The 22,187-nt window shown below is 36.9% G+C and overlaps 1 protein-coding gene and 1 pseudogene across 9 annotated transcripts in view; both read left to right on the forward strand.

Moving 5' to 3' along the window:
• The window catches only part of PKD1L3 (polycystin 1 like 3, transient receptor potential channel interacting), a 70,427-nt gene that overhangs the window by 5,930 nt on the left and 42,310 nt on the right, over positions 1 to 22,187 (forward strand). For 2 of the 9 annotated variants that reach the window (XM_039851923.1, XM_039851924.1), the window contains 12 exons: positions 2,101 to 2,287; positions 2,930 to 3,049; positions 8,124 to 8,240; positions 10,517 to 10,566; positions 12,083 to 12,331; positions 14,240 to 14,371; positions 16,302 to 16,478; positions 17,721 to 17,839; positions 17,940 to 18,066; positions 18,718 to 18,846; positions 19,198 to 19,429; positions 20,948 to 21,141. In XM_039851923.1, the coding sequence (XP_039707857.1) occupies positions 2,251 to 2,287; positions 2,930 to 3,049; positions 8,124 to 8,240; positions 10,517 to 10,566; positions 12,083 to 12,331; positions 14,240 to 14,371; positions 16,302 to 16,478; positions 17,721 to 17,839; positions 17,940 to 18,066; positions 18,718 to 18,846; positions 19,198 to 19,429; positions 20,948 to 21,141 (1,683 nt within the window). In that variant the 5' untranslated portion in view covers positions 2,101 to 2,250. Of the gene's footprint in view, positions 1 to 4; positions 262 to 305; positions 393 to 1,508; positions 2,288 to 2,929; positions 3,050 to 8,123; positions 8,241 to 10,516; positions 10,567 to 12,082; positions 12,332 to 14,239; positions 14,372 to 16,301; positions 16,479 to 17,720; positions 17,840 to 17,939; positions 18,067 to 18,717; positions 18,847 to 19,197; positions 19,430 to 20,947; positions 21,142 to 22,187 lie in introns of those variants that run through there. The other 7 variants (XM_039851922.1, XM_039851919.1, XM_039851926.1 and 4 more) reach the window with 7 other exon arrangements.
• Positions 6,977 to 7,095, forward strand: LOC120594003 (uncharacterized; annotated as a pseudogene).

Consider the following 22,187-nt stretch of genomic DNA (forward strand, 5'->3'; position numbering starts at 1 on the left):
GGGCATTCGGCGGCGCCGGTGCGGCTGTGCGGCTCTAGTGTCTCCGTTGAGTTGGTTACTCGTCCGCGGTCTTGCAACCTGGGCAGAGACTACGTATACGTGGATTCTTCAGTTCTAAGCGACACTGTCACCAGTTTTTTAATCATATTAATTAAACATTTTATTGATAACGCTTGTGCTCTAGGTTAGGGGTCCCCAATCCCCTCCCCACCCAAACACCATGTCCTTGGCGGATGAGGAACCCGGCTGGCACAGCAGGAGGTGAGCGATAGGCAGGGGAGCGAAGCTTCATCTGTATTTGCAGCCCTGCCCAGCGCTAGCATCATCGCCTCAGCTCCACCTCAGATCATGAGACTAGAGTCTCAGGAGCACGGGTCTTTGATGCCAAAAAGGTTAGGGACCGCTGCTGTAGGTGAAGCATGTATTGAGAATGTATGTATCGGGCACTGAAGAAAGGGTTGAAATGAATTACAGCAGTGTGTAGAGTACCTGTATAGATGTCAAAGAAGATTCCGTCAACATGTTTCACTTAAAAAATGCTTAAAACGTATGTATGTTTCCATGTATGTATGTTTATGAGGATGTTGGAAAATTAAGACTTACTGAAGGTATCCCTTACTCAAACCGTCTCATTGCAGCACAGACTTGATGGATTCCTATGCTAAGAAAACTTTCAAATAAATAATGAAATATTTTTCCTAGCATTTGAAACATTTCAGTTTTGTGGTTTCAGTTCTCACTACCGCCCCCCAAGTACACCCCCTCACACAGACACACCCACAGAATTATTTCTTTCTCTTTATAAATATCTTCCACTTTCTCACTTCTGTGCATTTACTCACACTGACTCCTCTGCTAAGATGCCCATTTCATCTGTCTAAATATGGCTATCCTTATATGGTCAATTCAAGAGCTGGAAATAATTTCTTCGTCAGCTGAACCTTCACAGATTTAAGCTGTACCTCTCTCGTAGCACTTTTCTTTATTAGCTACATTTGTTGTCTTTTCTTCCTAATTAGACTAAACCATCCCATGTTAACCTTTCATTTGATTACTACAGTGTTTTTTAAATGACTGAGGTATACATTTCAGAGAATATTTAATTTTGGTGTACACATCCATAATGATTTTAAAGAGAAATTGTAGGCATCATTTGGATAACCGACTTAACCCGGAAACCTGCCAAGTTATTTCAGTGCCCATGTTTATTTGTATTTATGGTCACATTTTGGTACCAAGAACAAGAACTGGCTAAAATACATAAATGATAGATGTGCTACAGGATGTGCTACCAAATGACGTTGTATGAAGAAAGGTTTTTCAACAAGTTAAAGAAAAGTGATGAGAGAATTGCTTCTTTCCTACTGCGTGACAAATTCAAAAGAACCTATTCGGTTGTAGGCCAGAACTGTGTATATTTGACAAGTGACTACTTAGTTCAGCAAATATGAATTGCATTGTTTTTCACTTTTGTTTGTATTTAATTTGTATTCATTCTTTCATTAAATATTTATCCTTTGGTTTTTATGGTTATAATAAGAGATTTAGAATAGAGTTATATAAGAGATTTAGGATAAAGTGAATATTTAAGAAACAATACAATAATGTAAAATCCATGTTCTTTAAAAAAACAATTCCTTATTCACTTTTAAGTAGCACTGATTTAGATATTCATCATTCTTTACTCCCTTACAGCTTAGACTCAGCAAATAAACATCTATTATAAAACCGAAGGCATATCTGGTTGTATAGACACAGATGGTGGTTCCCTAGCTATAAAGGCCCATTGCTTTATTGATCTTTGTTTTCAGCTGGTAGGAACTCCACCTGGATCCTTAAAACAAAACAAAGCAAAACCTTTTGTCTCTTTGACAAACTATTCCCAATTTGTTAAAGAATAATACTAATAAGACAAGTCCACCAAGAATATATTTAAAGGACCAGGCAGCTGCTGAGCCTCCACAATCTTCATACTTGCAGTTCAGAGAGAAAATGTTCTTCAGAAGAAGAACCTGGTTTTGGTTATACATCAGAACAAGTATCTTTCTAGGACGTGAGCTAAATAGCCCAAAGCAACATGGTAAAATTAATTGTTATCAGCTTAACAGGTTTTACTGCAGCTTTGGGGAAGCAGAAAATTACTGTCGCGCCCAGGGAGGACACCTTGCTTACGCTTGGAACCAGGAGGTTCAAGATCTCATCTGGAACTTTTTGGAAGAAGGCAAGAAGTGGTGGATTGGGCAAAATTTAATGCTGCTGAGAAAATATCAAGAAAAAAACAACCCAAGTAAGACTCTGAGGTTTAGTGTTTATAAAGGAAACTTCTTTGCTTTTATTTTGGGGGAAAAAAATTTTAAATCTTTCTGCCTTTGTATATAGAAAAATCAGTTACTTCACTTCATTACCATCATTTCTCTGAAATATTTTTACTTTTGTGATGCAGGCTTTGATTTGTCTGCACAGCAAAGACGAGATTTTTCTCAAAGCATATCAACAGTTAACTTATCTAATATTTCACAGAAAGTATTGTGCAAAATTCTGAAGTGAGAAACCTTTTATGGTTACTTTTTTCCTGGTAAATATCTCTTCGTCATTCTTGGCTCCAAGTTTACTAATGCAGAAAGTAGGAGAGAAATTTGCCTGTTGTCTTTCTTAGATAGATATTTTCAAAATTATGCACCATAATCTTGTGGTCTTAGAGAAAAATCCAAGGCATTTATATCATAATCATCTTTGTTGAAGTCTAGGTAAATTAATACGAAGCCTTGTGATAAAGAACACATAATATGAAAAAAATAAACTGTAATATGTGGGGGGAAATCCTAAATTTTCATCCATTAAAAGCTAGCAAAACTCAGTTTTCATCTATTTTTTTAAATGTTTGTCTTTTGAGTATGAGGCTCATCTGGGTCTGGTCTTCCTTCTACAGCTGTCACAGCCCAATGGGCCCCAAAACCCACCGACTGCACTTACATGTCCAGAAAATCCAATTGGATCTCATCAAAAGTAGACTTGTGCTCACTGGAGCATTATTTCATTTGCCAGGCTGGTAAGTGATGAAGCTACATGCTACCAAACACCTAACTTTAGAAACTGATTTGAAATAAGGAGACTATGTGAGAACATTAGTTAGTGAGTCCATGAGTGATAGGCCATAGGACAGATATAAGGATCCTGATTTTCATGATTTTGATTAGAGTAAGAAACTGTTCATTTGGAGTGATTTCCTTATGAATCCCACTCTGGTAGGTGGGAAGAGTTGTGCCTTGATGTTCTCTTCATTGCTTAACTTGGGCAGAGTATGGGAGAAAGTGTATCCTTGGTTAAGTTCCATTTTCTACATATATATCCCTAATCCATTCAGCACTTGGGCTTTAGAGGGAAGCATAGGAAGCAAAGGAGGAAAAGAGAATATGCTGGAGGGAAATGAGAAGATAAAAGATGAGGAGATTGTCATCAATTAGAGGTTTGCTTCCTCAGAGGTAAGTCAGAATTAAGGGTGCGTGCGTGCGTGTGTGTGTGTGTGTGTGTGTGTGTGTGTGTAGTTGGGTGTTTTTTGTTTTTGTTTCTTTAATCAAGCAATGTTTTTCATGGTGGGGGTTACAGAAAGCATTTCTTAGCTGAGTGAATTCTTGGAGACCTTACAATATCTTATTGTCAAGGTACAGATTTTGTTCTACTTTTTAAAAAATCACAAATACATTCTTACTAAAATATGAAGAATCTATGGGTGCTGCATAGAACAGAATATGTTGCACTATTTATCTATTACAAGAAATATTTCTCTATTACAGTATTCCTCAAATACTGGATATCGAAAGGACCTAGTATTTCAATGTAGTAAATTTCCAGCTTCAAATCTCTCATTCTTACCCTTTCAAGCTCCTTGTCCTATTTTGTCGTTATAGCACATTATTGTTAATGAGGCCCAGTCGTGAACCTAATCTTTGCACAAGTCCAGGGGTCACATGTTTCATTCTCACAAACTGTATCCCTAGTATTGGCCGGCCATCTTACAGCCGTGAACCATTACTTATCATCTCCAGGATTGGAAAAGCAGCTCCTAAACAACCTAAATGATAATGATTATCTATCCATCTTTCACCCTCCAAGAGTTGAGTGTTTAGACATTCTCAGCTATTCTTGGTTTTGAAGTGAATACGTATTTTCCGATATTATTGATGTACTTGCAAGAGATTACGACTGTGGAATATAGCATGTGCAGAAGATAATCTTGGACAAAAAAAAAAAAGAATTCTATTCAATTAATATAAGCCAATTCTGCAAATTCTGAGCCTACATTCCCATAGTGACAGGAAGTATGTTATTGCAGCTAAGAGCTCAGGCTCAGAATCATGAGTTCATGAGTCAGAGTCCTGAGTTCGTATCTTGTTTCTATGACTTTCCAGTCGCGACATCTTGGGCAAGCAACTTAGTTTCTGAGCAGCCCAGTTTCCATCAAAAGATTGTCATCAGAATTAAGACAATACAAGCAAAATATTAGAACAATGCCTGACATGTATTGTAATTATTACTGTTAATATTATATTATTGTACAATTTCTATTTTTTGTTCAGGTTATCGTCTGCTTCTAGATAGCTTCCCATTCATGTCAAAGGTGAAAACACTTTTGGAAATCCAGTATTGCTAGTTACTAAACTAAAGTACTTGCACAATATGATTGCTTAGAAGTATTCAGAAACAACTATTATTGTCATAGCACTTTTATTATGAACTTACAAAATGCCTCCTCCATACTCATGTCGGTGGGAGAAATACTTGTAAATTTGTTCCTTAACGTTCAGTAGAGGAGTCTAATGCTTTGTGTTATCACACAGCATTACTGAGGCTACAGATTGACTTTATCACACTGGAGTAGTTGAACTCATGATTGTCCTTCATTTATTAAGAAAAAGCACTTAAATTTCACATATAAAAGCATTCCTTTTTTAAGAGATTTTTATTTTCAGAATGTCTGAATAAGAAGTGTAAGTTTGTGTTAAAAGTGGTATTGTAATAGAGTTCATATTCACCTTGTATGTACCAAGACAGACATACTGGTTATGAAGGCTTTGAAATACTTCTATGCCATTGATAAAGTAAAATAACATAAACTTATTACTTCAGACTAATTATCAAAGGATGACATAACAACTGTTAATAAATGGAGTTCTCTCTTGGCAACATCTGAAACATATTTGTAGCATTATCTGCCATTTTGGCTAAGGCTACAGTGTTGCACAGCCTTTGAAACATTCTGTGCTTTAGGAGAATCATCATTTGTCACCATCCTCGAATTACATTCTTGCTACTACTTCTAAATAAGTTAGCTCTGACTTTGTTCTTGTTTAATTAGTAAATGTGTGATGTTTTGATATTTATAAATCCAGCAGTTTGCAGTAAAATACTAAACACAAGGTCCCACAACCCCTAGTGAAAAAAACGATCTAAGAAATAATCATCAATGACCACTAACATAGAGAGAGAGACAGACATTATGTGATTTCTGATGGAAGTACTTGACACTGCCTATTAAGTATTATAAAAACTAGAACTTGAATCTAAGCCGTTAGAGCCAACCAGTTTATAAGAAGTAAGAGAACTGAGGAACATGTTAGATGGCACACAAAAACATGTAGATGAATATGTATAGCAGCTTTATTTATAATAGCCCCAAACTGGGAGTAACCCAGACGTCCTTCAACAAGTGGATGGTTAAACAACCGTGGTAACATCCGTGTCATATACTATTCAGCAATAAAAAGAAACAAAGTATTGATATACACAACAATCTGGATTAATCTTCAGAGATTTATGCTGAGAAAACAGGACCGATCTCAAAATCTTACATACTGTATGATTCCATTTATTTAATATTCTTGAAATGAAATGACAAAATGATAGCAGTGGAGAACAAGTTAGTGGTTGTCAGGGCCTAAGAAGGTAGTGAGGTCAGGAGGGAAGTAGGAATGGCTAGTTAAGGGCCACATGCGGAGCCCTTATGATGATGGAAAATTTTTTATCTTGACAGTATAAATGTCAGTGTCCTGGTTATACTATAGTTTTGCAAGATGTTACCCTTGGGAGAAATGGACTAAAGAGGACGTGGCATCTCTGTATTATTTCTTATAACTTCAGATAAATCTACCATTATCTCAAAATAACAAGTTTAATTTTAAAAAAAGAGAGGAAAATACCCCAATGTAAGTATACACATCACTTATGAAGTATTCTTGCCAAAAAAAAAAAAATAGAGAAATGCAAATTTAAAATAAACTGAGATACCGTTTCCCACCTATCATGTTGGCATACAGCCACAAACTTAACAACGTATTCTATTGGATATAGGCACTCTTAAATCGTTAGTGGAGATGCAGGAAGATACAGTCTCTATGGAGCGGGATTTGGCAATCTCTAGCAAAATTACATATATATTTACCCTTCGACTCAGCAATGCTGTTGCTAGGAATCCCAAAATTACACTGGCAGAAATACAAAAAGGCACGTGTATAAGACTATTCATGGTAGCTCTCTTTGCAATAGCAAAGAGTAGAAACAACCCACACACCCATCAAGAGGGGACTGGTTATATAAAGAAATAAGGAAGATCTCTATCTACTGAAATGGGGTTATCTCTGTAGTATTTTTTTTTTTAATGGAAAAAAGCGAACTGCAGAATAATGTATACCATATGCTACTTTAATCTAAGAAAGGGGCTAATATGTGTAGATAGGCCCATACATACAAACATATGTATAAACATAACAGAAAAACAAACAAAAATGGAAATGATTACCTATGGGGGAGAGAAAGGGAGTAGAATCGAAAGGACAAAGATGGAATTTAGGACTTTCTGAAAGTACCTTGTTTCATCTTTTTGACACTGGAACTCTATAAATATTTTACATAATTAGAAAACTTAAAATTAAAAAAGCAGTTTCTAAAAATAAGGAAAAAGAGAGCAAGAAAATAATTAGGCTATGGCCATGTCACTCTGAACAAACCCGACCCTGTCTGATCTCGGAAGCTAAGCAGGGTCGGGCCTGGTTAGTACTTGGTTGGGAGACCACCTAGGAAGACCAGGGGCTGTAGGCATAAAAAATAAGGGATTGTAAACTGACAAGGTCCTTGCAATCTGTGAGGTCAACCAACGGTTGCCTCGCCTAAAAAAAGAAAAAAAAATTAGGCATAGCAAGTTTAGATAATTTTTAAGGGAATTTTGCTCAAGAGCAGGAATGAACTGAAGTAATAATTCCTGAGGTGATGTAAATTGGTGGGGGTTTTTCCTTCAGATGGGAAAAATAATATGCTACGACAGTGTTCTTGATCCAAGCCAGTGTGCACCTAGAGGGGCTGGAGCACAGAGAGCTTGTGGTAGTGGGAGAGAAGGCAGTGTCTGTGGGTACAGACACTGGCAGGTGAGCAGATTTGAAGGTAGGAGTCAGTGGAAAGGACTCTTAATGGTTTCTGTTGTCCCCTTGAGGTAGAAAACAAGGTTATCACTTGACCTGAGAGTGCGGATCAGGGAGATTTGGAGACTTAGTTGTTGGATATGTGAGTAGAGGACAAAGTAGGGAAGGGTCATCTAGGAGAGTGGAAGCAGGAAAAGACTAGGGGAACAATGCGATTGCCAGGCAGTGTGAAGGCAGGCCTCGGGGTTGGGGGTCCTGAATTTAAGCTGCGATGTAGTTAATGAAGTTGGATGGTTTTCTCTCCCATGTTCAGCAGCATGAGAAACATCAAGTGTACACAAGGCACATTCAAGAATGTCATTGCCCACCTTCTGAGCTCTTTTAGTTCTACCAACAGGAATTATAGACTACAAAGGAGAATGTTATGCTTAGAATGTAATTTCTTAAAATGAACTTAATTCTGTCTTTTAGGTGTTGATCTAATTTTGCAATGTTAGATCGTATAAGGTGATGTGATTATGCTCTAGAGCAAAAGAACTAGTTAGGAATTCTTATGTTATTGTTCTTAAAAAATAAAACAACTAAATAATAATGATAATAATCTCTAATCTGTTTTCTTGATTATCACATATGTACTTGTAATGCTTATTTTGTAGACTTATAGTTAGAACTGTAGCCTATAAATTAATTTTTGCATTGGCCTCCAAATAGATGCCTTTTCAGACCAAGATGCTGATTATGAAAGAAATGGAAATAATTCTCATTTACATTGGAGACCCAAGAAGGCAGAAAGAGAAGTTGCAATACTGAGAAACAGAATGACCTCAGGTAATGTGTAGTGAAATCAGTATCTGCCTTAAAGGATGCCCAAGACTGAATTAATGCTGAAATGTGTCATCCTAACAGGGACACAATAAATATTGGTTGCATTCTTTTTTGTCTGATCTGAATATTGCAATCTTTGCTTCCATGTTATAAATACTTATTTTCTTGATATTCCTTTGTCCAAATTTAAAAAAAAAAATTTTCCCCACAAAATGTTTCTTTAAAAAAGAAAGTCTTCTTAAAGTCCTTGCAAAGTCTTTCAAATTGTGATGTTCTCTCTCATTTGTTTTTTAAATTTTGAAAAACAAATACTATTGAGGAAGATGCATTAGCCTGAAATGACTTCTATCAATAATATCAGTGTTGGATGATTATAGAGATCACCCAATAGAATGGGCAAAAAAAGAGACAAATTTAAAGTAGAACTAGTGATTATTCTTAGGGATATGACCTCACAAGTTCAAGTGTCAGATGCCCTGTCCACAAGCCCTTTAAGTATCCCTTAAAAGAGCTGGACAGGGTGAGAGATTTTTATAGGCTCAAGCGAGCAGGGTTACTTTCCTTGTACTGAGCAATGGGAAATCCTGGAGCAGGGTTACTAACCTGTGCTGAGCAAGAAGGTGCTGATTGGCTGACTGGAGGCCTGCCTTTCCTGGGAGAGCCTAGCATAGAAACTGTTAAGTTTCGGGTCGATGAAGAGGGGCGTAGCATGAATGACTCAATCTTGAGCCTCATCTGGTTATTTTAGCACCAGTATGCCATATTTTAGCAGAGTGTACAAGTTAAAACAGTTCCAATTGCTGTATATCCTCCATATCTTTCCTGTCATTCTTTTAAATGAAAAGAATGGTTTTCTATTTATCACTCTTTCTGTTGCATTCTGGGAAAATGCCTCATATTTATCCTCTATATCATTGATTTGGTTTTTCCATATCAGTTCTGTTCTGTATTACTGCCACTGGATTTTAATTTTTCTGCAGAATTTTTAGTTTTCTTGAAATCCTCTAATACCATTTATTTCTCTTTCAATCTAGTTTATTCTTGTGCGTTTTAGCTTCAGTTGATTTGGCTTTAAAACTTTCTGTTTCTGTTTAAGGATATTAAGTAGCTTTCTGAAAATTTTTTTTCTGTTGATACTTTTTAGAGGTATCCTTTCTCTGAGTCCTCTGGATTCAGTTTCCAGGTTCTATAATATTCGTGGGCTCCCTTTTGGTTTTATCTTATCTTTTAAGGCAGGATCTGTCCAAACACAGTGTTTATCAGGAGACCAAGAAATTGGGTCACCCTTAGTTCAGAAGCCTTTTGGTTTATCTGATTTTCACAACCCCTTTTTCAGATCTACAGTTGAAGTGTAGGGTCAGTTCCCTGTTCCCAACAAGCCATTGACCTAATGACCCTAATCCAAGGTGATGTTTTTCTCAACTCTACCTACATTGCTTTACTTTTCTCATCATTATATATTATTACACCCATTCTCCAGATGAGAAAATCAAGGCTCCATAGTTACGGTAAAAAGCAAACCAGCTCTGGACCCCAGGTCTTTTGACTCAGAATTCAGTTTCTTCTTCCCTCCAACCTGTTTGCCTTGATAGAAAGACATGGCATCTGATCAGAAGAACATCTCAGAACTCTGTCCTCTTCCATCAGTGATTCTGCTGCTAAATATACATGTCCTGTGAACAACAGAGGGAATGTTACAAGAAAAGACAGCAGGAAAAAATAGGCTTGCTATAGCCAGGTACATTTTAGTGGTCTAAATGCTCATGCCTTGTAAGAAGACAACATGAAATTAACAGCAAATATGCATGTTAACACACTGATATTGCCTTTAGAGCATGGTTTTCTTACTGGAAAACGTGGAAAGAGAATGAAGGCAATGATAATGATCAGGTAAAATGTTGTAAATGATCATTTTCTGAAAGTCTATCAGACATATTCTCTGATTTATTAATGAGCTTTTGGTAAAATTACATCACAAATATTTCTGCAGTAATGTTTTATACTGGCAATTCTGTGATTGATTTGATTTGATATTTATTTTTATACTAAGGGTCTTTGAAGAGTAAGCAAAGGGATTAGACGTTGGTGACTTGTAATGCTTTAGCTTCAGAATTCTAACTTGTCTACAGATTCATCAACAGTGGGGAATGATCGCTCTGGCTTCCTATATAAAACAGTTTGCATTTTAGCCAAGAATATTTTATCCACAAATAAAATAGGAAGAAATATTTCTATCCTAGGCTTTTACTTGAATTTAATCTACTTTCTTTTTTCTCCAGGAACCACTCATCTTTCAACCACATGTCGCCAACCTGCTCATGCTAACCTTGTAAGTACCCTCACAATACATATCTTGGAACAATATTCTCTTTGTCATTCCTGATGGGTCCTGCCAGACCTGTATTCTATCTCACAGAGTGCTCTACTAAGGAAAGGAAAGTACTTACGTGCAGGAAAGAATCAGGCTTAATGGATGCATTATTAAAGAAAAATTTTAAAGCCTGTCTTTGCCTTTCTCATTGGTATAATTATCATTTGTTATTTGTTTGTATATTCCCTGCTTCATTCCAAAAAGGACTTGTGGCATCTTACAAAAGTATATGCAATGCAATAAAAAATTTAAAAATTTTTTTAAGAGGAAAAAGAAAGAAATCTGAGTAAAAGGAAAACAAAGGTAGAAACGCTGCATAATTATAAAATTTCACCCTCAAATTTCTCAGCCTTCTTGCCTTTGTGTCCTACATAGAAACCCTTCAGTGGATATCTAAATATAGATTAACACTTATTTGATCCACTGCACAAAATAAGTACTTTTAGCAGTATAAAAGAGAACAGGGATGAAATAAAAATACCTTAGGTCAGTATTTCCAAGTGATGTTCTGCAGAATAACAACCAACATTGCTTCAAACGTTAGAAGGAAAGAGAACATTTTCGACTGTACCCAGAACCCAAAACCTAAATTCTCACGCCTTCACCACTGTCACCCCGTCTCCCATCTGAACTTGGCATCTGTCTCCTTCTAATCTCCCTGATTCTGCCCTTGGCCCGTTTTTGTCAGTTCTCAACATAGCAGTTAGAGGAGCCTTCATATCAGAAGTCAGATCATGTTACTGCTCCCCAAATCTCCCCATGTCTCCCCATCTTATTCAAAGTAAAATCACACTCTTCTTAATTGCCTGACATATGACATGCTCTCCAACCCCCATCCCTCATTCCCACTCCATCCCCAGGATCTTTTTTTTATCTTCCTTCCTACCACGTGTGCTCATCTAGTCTCCTTATTCTTCCTCAAACAAAACCAACAGGCTGTGGCCTCAGGACCTTTGCACTTCTCAAATGCCCTTCTCCAATATAATGACACAGCTTTCTGTCTCCCTTTATTCAATTCTCAGCAAAAATGCCCTTTCCTGACATCTGACCACCCTAACTGAAATACACCTGTTCTCTTCATCTTTATCTGCTTACCCTTATTTTTTTTCCTTCATGGCACTTTATGAATCTTTATCTCCATCACTAAAACAGACATTCCATGAGAGCAAGAACTCGGCTCATTTTGTTCATTGGTGTATCTCCAGTTCCCGAGAATACTAAGCACATGATAGGTGTTTAATTATAATTTATTGAAGGATTGACAATAAATACACTAGGGTAAATTGTGAATCTTAAAGAAGGTAGTATAGTATGCTGCTTCCTCGAAATTGAGCACAGGATCTTTTTGAAAGAAATGCCTATTAATATATTATGGAACATGCAAATTCCAGAGCAGTTTTGGAAACACTGCCTTAATTTTATTATCTGATAAAATCAGATTTAGCCTTTTCTTTTATATATTTTTATCTTTTAGTCCAAGACCCTGTGCCATTCTGTCAGCCCATTTTCTTCAGTACTACCCAAAGTCACACAGCAGGGAATATCAGTCACATCTGTACCTACTAGCCAGCCTCTCCCTGTGATAGCCGAGCTGACCAGGCCTGCATCTGTTACTCATGCTGAAAAAGCTCTCACGGAAATAACTTCAAGCCCCAAAGAGGACCCGCATCCAAATGTCTTCACCACTCATCTACTAGCATCATTTCAGAATGCATCTGCCCAGGTAAATACAGAACTGGGTACCTTTGTGACGCTGAAAGTTACTTTTATTCTTTTTTTTTTCTATTTTGGTGATGTTTTGAGAATAGTGATGCTAGGAAGAAGACTAGTTCACCCTTTACCTCTGAGCAGAACTATACCTGAGAATGCCTGACAGACAAGCACTTATCCCAATTGAAAGCAGAACCAAAATGAATCCATGAAAATATTCCACAACAGTTTTACACCCGTTTTAGTATCGTCTTATTATTTTTTAATGCTGTTATATTTAGCATTTCATGGGGCGGGGACTTGTTCATCTGCCGCACCTTTGTCGCAGCAGCATTTCCCCCGGACAACTGCTCATCACTTCAGTTCTCCTTTCACCTTGGTTTCCTTTTTCTCACAAACTGTTAAAAAAAGGCCAAGCCGCTTTGACAGCGTTGATTGAAGAAAATCATCCTGCTTCTCCCCATCTTTTTTTGGTAAACACAAGCCCTACTTAGATTCAATCTAACATTTCCCTTGCAGGAAAGAATCCTGTTTACTCTGGATCTGCTTTCCCTGGTGTCGTTCACTATTGTCTCAGTTAGCATTGTGTTCTGCTGGGGGAAAACACTGACCTACAGTAGCTTAAACAAAGAGTGTTTGTTTCCTTTAAATAGAGAGAAATCTGAAGCGTAGAATATCCAGAAGAGTCTGCAGATAAATTATTAGGAATATTAAGAGAATTTAGCGATGTTGCTGAATACCAGATCAGTATACTAAAGTTAATTGCATTATTACATTTCCGCAACGATCAGAAAATTAGATTAAAAAAATATATAATAGCAAGTACCTAGGAGTAAATCTAACCAAATATATGCAAAACTTCTACGGAGACAATTATAAGGCTTGATTAAGAAACATTAACAAAAGGCTAGGTAAATGGTGAGACCCACTGAAGTTCAGCCCAGGTTACACATCCTGCTCTAAAATATCAAATAGGGTATCCTCAGTGACCTGCCTGGCTATAGCTAGAATGGCATTAAATAAGACGTGACCTCCACTGGCAAATGTGCAGTTGGGCGGCAATTTTGTCACAGATCTTCATTTCTTCTTATTTATGCCTCAGTCCCAAAGTACAAAACCAAAATTGGGTGGTCCTCAATTCTAAGATCTCTCTATAACTGATCCAACCTCCTACACACCCTGCGAATCAGGAATAACCCTATTCAATTCTATGGTGCCTGAGGGCGGGATCATAATTGACTTTTCACTGTTCCAGCTCTTGAGCCTAGCAGTATACAGTAGGCATTTAATAAGGACTTATTGAATACACAATTGAGTTAAGCTGTAAGTGGGCTGTGCTCTAGAAATAAGACTGAGTAGCTAGTATAAACAGATTATCTCAGAGTTGATCCTCCAGTTCAAAAGAAGTAGCCTCTTAAGCCTTGGGACCAGAGTTCTGGATTTGTTTTCTTAGAGAAGTTTTCTGCCACCTCCTGCCATGTGGTATATCAAGTACTTCCCTCTTGAACATGATCTCTTGGGTTGAGGGCAATAAATGCAATGGGAAACCTGAGGGTATAAACATACTTCATACTTCTGAATAGAAAAGTTTGCTTTTGTTGTTTTGATTCCCAGGTTTCCCATACTTTTGATCATGGCCATAGACTTAAACTTGCTTTTATAAATCTTATTTCCAGACTCCTTTGTCCTTGGATCAATCATTGTATAACCATATTATCCATTTTCTCTGCTGTATGGAAGAATGAAAATAGATTCTTTCTATTTGCGGAAAAGCTTGTGAACAAAATAACTTATGGAAGAGCCTGTGATTCATAGAGCTTGTAATGTCATCAAAGGTCAACTCTCATTAAAACTATGTATCAAATTACTAAAATGCAATAACTATATAAATAATTTTGACAAAATTCTTCATTCCCAACAGGTGGTAGATGAGATATCAGGGAACTTTAGCCAAGCAATTCATGGTTCACAAATGCATAACAAACTACAGAAAGCTTGTGAGGTCCTCCAGAAACTGACAGCCTTTATCCTAGGATTTTCTGAGTCAGTTCAGGTAAGCAGAAGATGATTGGGAGGGAACAAGATATGGGGGGAAAGAGGAAAGTGAAAAACAGAAAAAGAAAAATTGTAATAAAGTAGAAAATATATAATCCAAAGATTGTGCCCTGTACAGAATTTAGCATTATAAAACTATTTTGTGGAGACTCAATTCAAATATTAGCAAATATATTTGTACCTTTAAATCTGAAGATTGTGAAAAAAAAATTGGTCAGTAGTGACATTCTCAGATATGCTGTTTATTTTATTTTATTCATTTTCATGCTACTGCCTTTCTGACATATTGGTTAGAAGAAGTCATGAGAGACAAAAGTAGATCCACAGCTTGCCATGTAGTACAGCTTCGAAACAGACATCAAAAATATTTGATGTTTGCATTTCTTGCAACCATATTTGCCAATGGTACTTCCCCATAATTATTTATGCCTCTTTCTACTTTCTACCCATAACTAAATTAAGGTGGTAGGATTAGTGAGAACTTTAATTTTCTTTTTTCCATTTTCTATATTTTCAAATATTCTGCAATAAGTATATAAATGCAATCTATATTGGTTTATTTGGACATTTTAATTACAGAAATAATACATGCTTGTTATTTAAAAAAATCAGAACAAAACATAAAAAGTAAAAAGCAGAAGCCCTCACCATCTTTGTCCTCCTGCCAGGCTCATTCTCTAGATGTAATCACTGTTATTAGTTTAGTCTTCATTTGCTGTGCATAACCTTTCAAACTTTTTAAAATATATACACAGGTTTGTTGGTTTGTTTTGTTTTAACAAAAATGGAGTTAAAGCATGCAAATTTTTCTGCCTCTTGATTTTTTTTTACTTAATACTGTCATGGATGTCTTTTCATGTCAGTACACGTAGATGAACTCGTTATTCTTAATGTTTGTTTGGATATTTTTCATTTGTTTACCCTTGCAAATGGCATATCCATGGACGTCCTTATGCAGTTATTTCTTTGGGCTAGAGTGCTAGACATAGAATCGATGGGCTTTTAAATTTTTAATACGTGACAAAATTACGCTCCCTTCCTAAAAGGAACTGTTTTATATTTCCACCAAACTTCTACCCACACTTTCATTTTTGGCAATTTCAAAGACAAGAAAAGAAGGAAAAGCATTTTATTGATTACTAAGGAGATTGAACATCATTTTATATATTTATTGGCCATTTTTTCTCTCCTCTGAATTTCTTCTTCGTATCCTTCATCCATTTTCCCCCTGTTTAGGGTTGCTTGTTTCTTTGTTTATAAGAGATTTATTTATTATTGATGTTAACCTATAGTTATATATGTTGCTAATATTTTATGCCTATGTCTTATTTTTAACTGTTTCTTTTTTATTTTTATATTTATTTTTATTTTTTATATCTTTTATTTTGCAGAAACTTTTAATAAATGTAACTTTGAAAATAAATAACATTTTAAAACAAAAATAGTAGTACCTACGGTGAATATTCAGTAAATATTGTCAGTCGGCTTATTTGACTTGTTTCACATGAGAACAACCTACAGAAAGTAGAATTGGTGTTTTCTGTTTCATTTAGACCTTCTCCTTAATCTTTATTTTAAGTCTGTCTTGAACGCTTTCGAAGTCCTCGATACAACGGGATAGTCTGCTCAGTTGTTTCAGTCAGCATTGTTTTTTTTTCTCAGCATCCTTTTTTAAGCTTAGTTTTGTTAACTAGATATTTAATCTGCATATCACTCAAAAAGGGTTATGTCAATTTCTTAGAATAACCCCATAGATATTATGTAATAATTTATTTTCCTTCCCTGCCAAGTTGTGGTATTGCTTCTTACAAGAATGTATTTGAAATGTGTAAGGAACATTGAGCTCCTCATAAGAAGAACAAAAATAAATTTTAAGCAGCCATCAGCAGTTCAGGGATGTAGAGTTATTTGCCTTTTAAAATTCCCAGGTCGATATTGGCAACTCTCTTACTTTCCTGAGTGAGCAGTTCCCAAGGAGCCCATTCCAGAACATCAGCACTGTGGGCTTTCGAATTCTTGGAACTGTCTGCCTCTTCCACATCCTCAACACTGTAGTGGAAGCCACTGAGGCAAGTCGGCCAAGGTCCAAACGTGACATTGAACAGGTAGGTGCAGTACATGCTGGCGGCCAGCTCTCTTTAGAGACTTTTTAATCTTGACTGTCCTGGATATGACACAGCCTCTCCCTAGACTCTAAAGAGAATTCAGCTAAGTCTATACCACTGAAAAGACTGCTCTGTTAAGCCTGATTGGGTCCTCCTCTCTGCCCAGCCAGTAAGCCAAGTCCACCTAGTGCTGTAATCCAGTGAAAAGCAATCAGTAAATTATATTTGCTATCTGCATGAAAAGACGTTCAGCATTATTAGTCATTAGGGAAATGTACATCAAACCACAATGAGATACCACTAAACATCCTAAAAGCCAATAACAAGTGTTGACAAGGAAGCAGAGAAATTGGAACTCTCATACATCATTTTATTGCAGTTTGATAGTTCCCCAGAATGTGAAAAATAGAATTATCATGTGACCTAGCAATTCCACTTATTGGAATATACCCACATATGTCCACACTAAAACTTTTACACTCATGTTTATAGGAGCATTGTTCAAATAGCCAAATAGCCAAAAAGTAGAAACAACCTAATGTCCACAGTCTGATGAATGGGTAAATAAAGGCGATATGTCCATATGATGGAATATTTTTCAACAATAAAAAAGAATTGAGTACTGACATGCTACAACATGGATGAACCTTGACAATATTATGCTAAGTGAAAGAAGCCAGTCACAGAAGACTGTATATTGTGATTCCATTTATATGAAATATCTAGGAGAGAAGCAAAATAGACATAGAACATAGATGAGTGGTTGCCCAGGGCTGGGGAAGATGAGGACAAGAGAAGAACAGTGACTGCTACTGAGTTCTGGAGTTATTTTAGGGGAGATGAAAATATTCTAAAATTAGATCATGATGATAGTTGCACAACCCTGCGAATATACTAAAAAACATTAAATTGTATTCTCTAAATGGGTGAATTGCGTGTGTGGATTTTATTGTAGTAAAGCTTGTTAATATATAAAAAATTATCATAAGCAGATTAGGGCAGGTTATGTCATGGGGCAAAGAAATACCTATTTCCTTGGGTGACCCTCTTCATTAATACAAAGACTGATGAGTCTTTAGCCAGAATGTCAACACTTTCTATGGGTTCTCTCCTATGAATGTCACTTTTTATTACACCATTGTCAAGATCCCCTTTCTCCCTCCAACCCTCTCAAAATCATTATTTCACTAACACAGTACAGTGAGGTTACACAAGTCACATGTTATTTTCCTGTAAATGCAGGTAGAAAATATTCTGAAAATGTCCTTGCTGAGCCGTGGGGAAGCATTCGTACAGCAGAATCAGTTTTCTGAGTCCTTGGTGACTTTGACCTCTTCTGTTGCTACCCTGATGCTGAGCAGGTAACAGAGGAGGAAGGAAGCACGGGAGTTTCATTTTAGGTTTTTGACCTTTAGAAAAAACCTACAGAAATTGATTTTTATTTAACTTCTTTTTTATTAGCCGGAACATATCAACTTTGCCTCTGAGCTCGTACACTCTTGGTTACCCAGCACCTGTGAGGTTAGGCTTCCCGTCAGCTGCGGCTTTGGAGAAGCTCTTGAATAAACACCCAGGAGTTACCGTTCAAGTGAGTGTGAAACTGATTCTGATCAGAGTGGAAATGGGACTTGCTGACTGTAGGCATTTGGGTGAAGAGAATGCACCATGAAATGTAAGCTGACCAGACCAAATGAGAGCAGGTCGTGTGCCATTAATTTTTATTTTACACTGGCAGGATTGGAGGCCTCTTAAAAATGATCCAGTATGGAGGTTGGGAACATTAAACAGACTTCTGGATTTAACTACGTTTCTATGTTATGACTCGAATTGATCTCAGCTCATCATTATTTACACAAAGCTGGGAATATCTGAATAATTATTGACTCAATATATCAATCTAGTCAGATCAGTATATTGTATTTCTTTCAGCAGTTACCATACAAGCAGAAGTAGGATTGTTGCCTTATCCTGGGAGCAGAGTACTAGCTTCCTAGTAAAATGAATCCTCCAGGTATAAAGATGTAAAAAAATAATAATTCCGAGGTTCACAAATAAATGACTCATCTTTAATTCTTTCTCATATGATGTTATAATAAGAAATATTACCTCATTTACCCTATTAGCAAGGGATTAATCCTAGCATTTACTTTAACTTATGCTATCTGGTAACTTATAACCTCTCGGGGTGTTATTTATAAATATTTCAGTCACTGATGAAGCTGGAGTTTCTTGTCTCCAGGTCACAGGACTAGCTTTCAATCCCTTCCGGGATTTTGATGACAAGCACATCGTTGGAAGCATCGGAAGTGTATTACTAAGCTCTAGTCACGGATTGCTACAAGTCCAAGATTTAGTGGAAGATATTGAGGTATGACTTGATTACTAGGGAATAAAATAGAAGGGAATAGAGATTCCCAAAGAGTGGCATAGAAAGACACAGTACCTTAAAGGAAATCATTTTAGATTTATGGCAATGCCATTGTTTTGTTATTAACATCTTTACTTAGGAACTTCTACAAAGAGATCTACCTTACCATTAGGAGGTGTTTGGGGTCTCAGATTATATACTCTTCCTTAACTCCTGGCACTGTGTTACCTACTAACATTCAAAGAGGAAGACCTAGGAAGTTTCATCCCATTCTTGCTGTAAAGGAGACTGAAAGACATCAGTGGATGAGCCACGTTAAACTTGAAGAGTGATAATGGGCTCTCATTCTAGATCACGCTCTGGAGAAATGCTAGCATGGAAACCCATCCCACCAGCCTCAATGTGAGCACGGACCGTTTTACTGTCACAGTGAACATCACATCCCTGGAGAAATCCCTGATAGTGTGCATAGAACCTGAAAGTCCCCTTTCCATGACACTCTACTTGGGGTTCCAGTACCAGCCTAACCACACTTACTTCCACCTGAACATCACGCTTCCAAAGAATCAGGTCTGGCAGAAAGGTAGGACGCCATTCAGAAGTCAGCAGTTTACTCTATGATGAATTTTTTCTTTGTTTTCAGTCCACTTTTTATTTCGAGATAATTGTAGATTCACATGCAATTATAAGGAATAAAACAGATCTCATATACCTTTCACCCAGTTTCCCCTAATGATAACATCTGGCAAACTATAGTACAGTATTACAACCGGGAAATGACATTGATAGATATATGTGACTATTTTTTTAAAAGATGGATTGTAAAAGATTATTTTTTAAAAAGATGGATAATGGGACACATAGAAGTATATATATGTGGTAAAGCAAATTTAGTAAAATGTTAATTGTAAAATCTAGTTAGTGATTATATGGGTGTTCACTGAAATTCTCCCAAGTTTCTGTATAGTTGAATGTTGTGACTCATAGTAAAATGTTGCGACTCCTGCAGAAGTTCCAGTACAATGAGTCATATATATTTCAAACTTTATATATCATAGGCAAATATATATATGCAATATATCAGTTATATTTCAACTTTAGTTCTAATCTTAAATGGGTAAAGCCCAGAGATATCTTCCTAAGTCTTGGTATAAGATCTGTATGACTACATTGTAGTTTAGAAAAGTTAAGAATTTCTGAGATAGATAGAAATAATTTTTGAGATATATAAATAGTGCCTGGTATATACTTGACCAAAAAACATATTTTCTGGATATAAACTTTAAATGTAGTACTGAAAAGTCTTAAAGAGCTACCTTTTTGCATTAAAAAAGTGTTGGGAAAAATAATCAGAATGGATAAAGCATGTTATAGTCTTCCTTTATGAGTCTTCCCTTGTTGAATAAGCTTTTTCTGGCTCTCGCGAAGGCCTCACTAACTCATCAGACAGAGTACCTGAGGCCACAGCTCTCGCTCCTAGGCCACCAGCTACGAAGTTCTGTCTACATTACTGACAGGCTCTTTTCTGAGTCAGAACACGCACTCTCTCCTTGTTGACCTTGGCAATCATATCATGTCATTTGAGGCTAGAAGAAATCTCAGAGATCCTTTAGTTTAGACTCCTTATTTGAAAGATAAGAAAACTAGAGAGATTGGATGACTTGCCCCTAACAGCCACCTAGTCACAGAACCGCGCCTAAAATCGGGCCACTGGCGTGTGTGTGGTCCAGGGCTCCTTCTCTGGAACCAGGCTGTCCTTGCTTCGTCCTTGGGATTTTTGTTACCTAGGTCTTCTAGCTACTAGTTTTGGTATGTGATGATTTCAGTTTTCTAAAACTCATAATACATTCTAATTCATTAGACCTAAATTTTCATTTATCAAAAAAAAAAAAAAAGATATTTTTTACTGGAACAAGAGTAATCAGAGCCCTGTATTGTATCACTGGTCATTAAAAAAAATTTCTGTGTACGATTTTAGACTTATTACTTTGTTGGTAAAATAAAATAATAATAGAAATAATAATGGACCCTTCAGAAGAAGGATTCTAGTGGTAATTTTCTCCCATGCGCAAAGCTACTAAGCCTTCTGGTTTGTTCTCAGATGAGGAATACACGTGGGTGCTGACTCCAGAGAGTCTGCAGCATGGGACTGGCATCTACTACATAGCAGCTGTGCTGAATAAAAGCCAGGCGAGTGCTCAGCAGGCACCCACCCTGTTCTCCGTCATAACCGCAGTCACTCAGTGCTATTTTTGGGACAGTCACAACAGCACATGGGAGAGCAACGGATGCCGGGTAGGAAGCTGTGCCACTTTCCCGCTCTCTTCTACCTTAGCTGGCATTAAGCACGGTGTGTTAGCTCATTTCCCTTCACAGTTGTCAGAAGGGAAATAAATTGGCCTGGGAAAAAGGAAGTGAGCTGGACAAGAGTGTCTCTTTGGAGCAGACTGTGCTTTATACTTGTAATTTTTTTCACAAACATTAGTCTGGGGTGAATGTGACAATTCTAGATGAAATAAGCAGTATATGGAAGCTGTTAAATTCTGTAAGTATTAAATATGCTGTGGGTAAAATGAAACAAACTTCCTGTACTTCAAAATAAGCTGGCAGATTCTTGTACATTCCAGGCCAGATGGGGACAGATTTTCACTTTTGTAATTATTGCCTAGTTCCCGGTGTCTGCCCACTTTAAAATGGCACCTGCACCATTTATGGCCTCAAACAGTGTTTTCTGGATGATCCGGAGTGGTGCTTCTCAAGCAAATCCTGAAAATGGAAGCTCATTAAAATGCAGATTCTGTTGCAGGAAATTCGAGTGGGCCTGAGACTCTGCCTTTCTAACAAGCTCCCTTGTTAGAAAGGCACTGCTCCTGGTCAGGTCAGCCACACTTTTAGCAAAAAGACTTGAGAGCTTTCCTCCTGGCACAACAATGCCCACTGATTGCAAAAGGCGTCAAGATGTTTCCTGCCACCTTGAAGCCCTGTATAGTGTTTGACTTGGCAAAAGGAACAGCTGCAGAGACTCCAAGGGCAGAATATAGATTGGCCAATCTGAATTTAACCTTGTGCCATGGAAAGAAGCTGGTCATATTGACACTGTTTTAGACTTTTCATCTGCAAATCAAACATGGAATTGGTACCTTCCATTTATTCACCTAGTGACATTTAGAAAATTTTTATGAAGATGTGTTACAACATATGGAAAGTTATAGTGAATAATATAGTAAAAAAATTAAATACCACTAAGCTTTATTATAAAATTAGAATTTTGCTCAATTTAGTTCAAATTTTTTAAAATAATAAAACACTCAGGAATAATCAAAGCCCCCTGTGTATTCTTC

This window comes from Pteropus medius, unplaced genomic scaffold, assembly GCF_902729225.1.
Source record: "Pteropus medius unplaced genomic scaffold, Ma_sr-lr_union100, whole genome shotgun sequence".
Classification (NCBI taxonomy): domain Eukaryota; kingdom Metazoa; phylum Chordata; class Mammalia; order Chiroptera; family Pteropodidae; genus Pteropus; species Pteropus medius.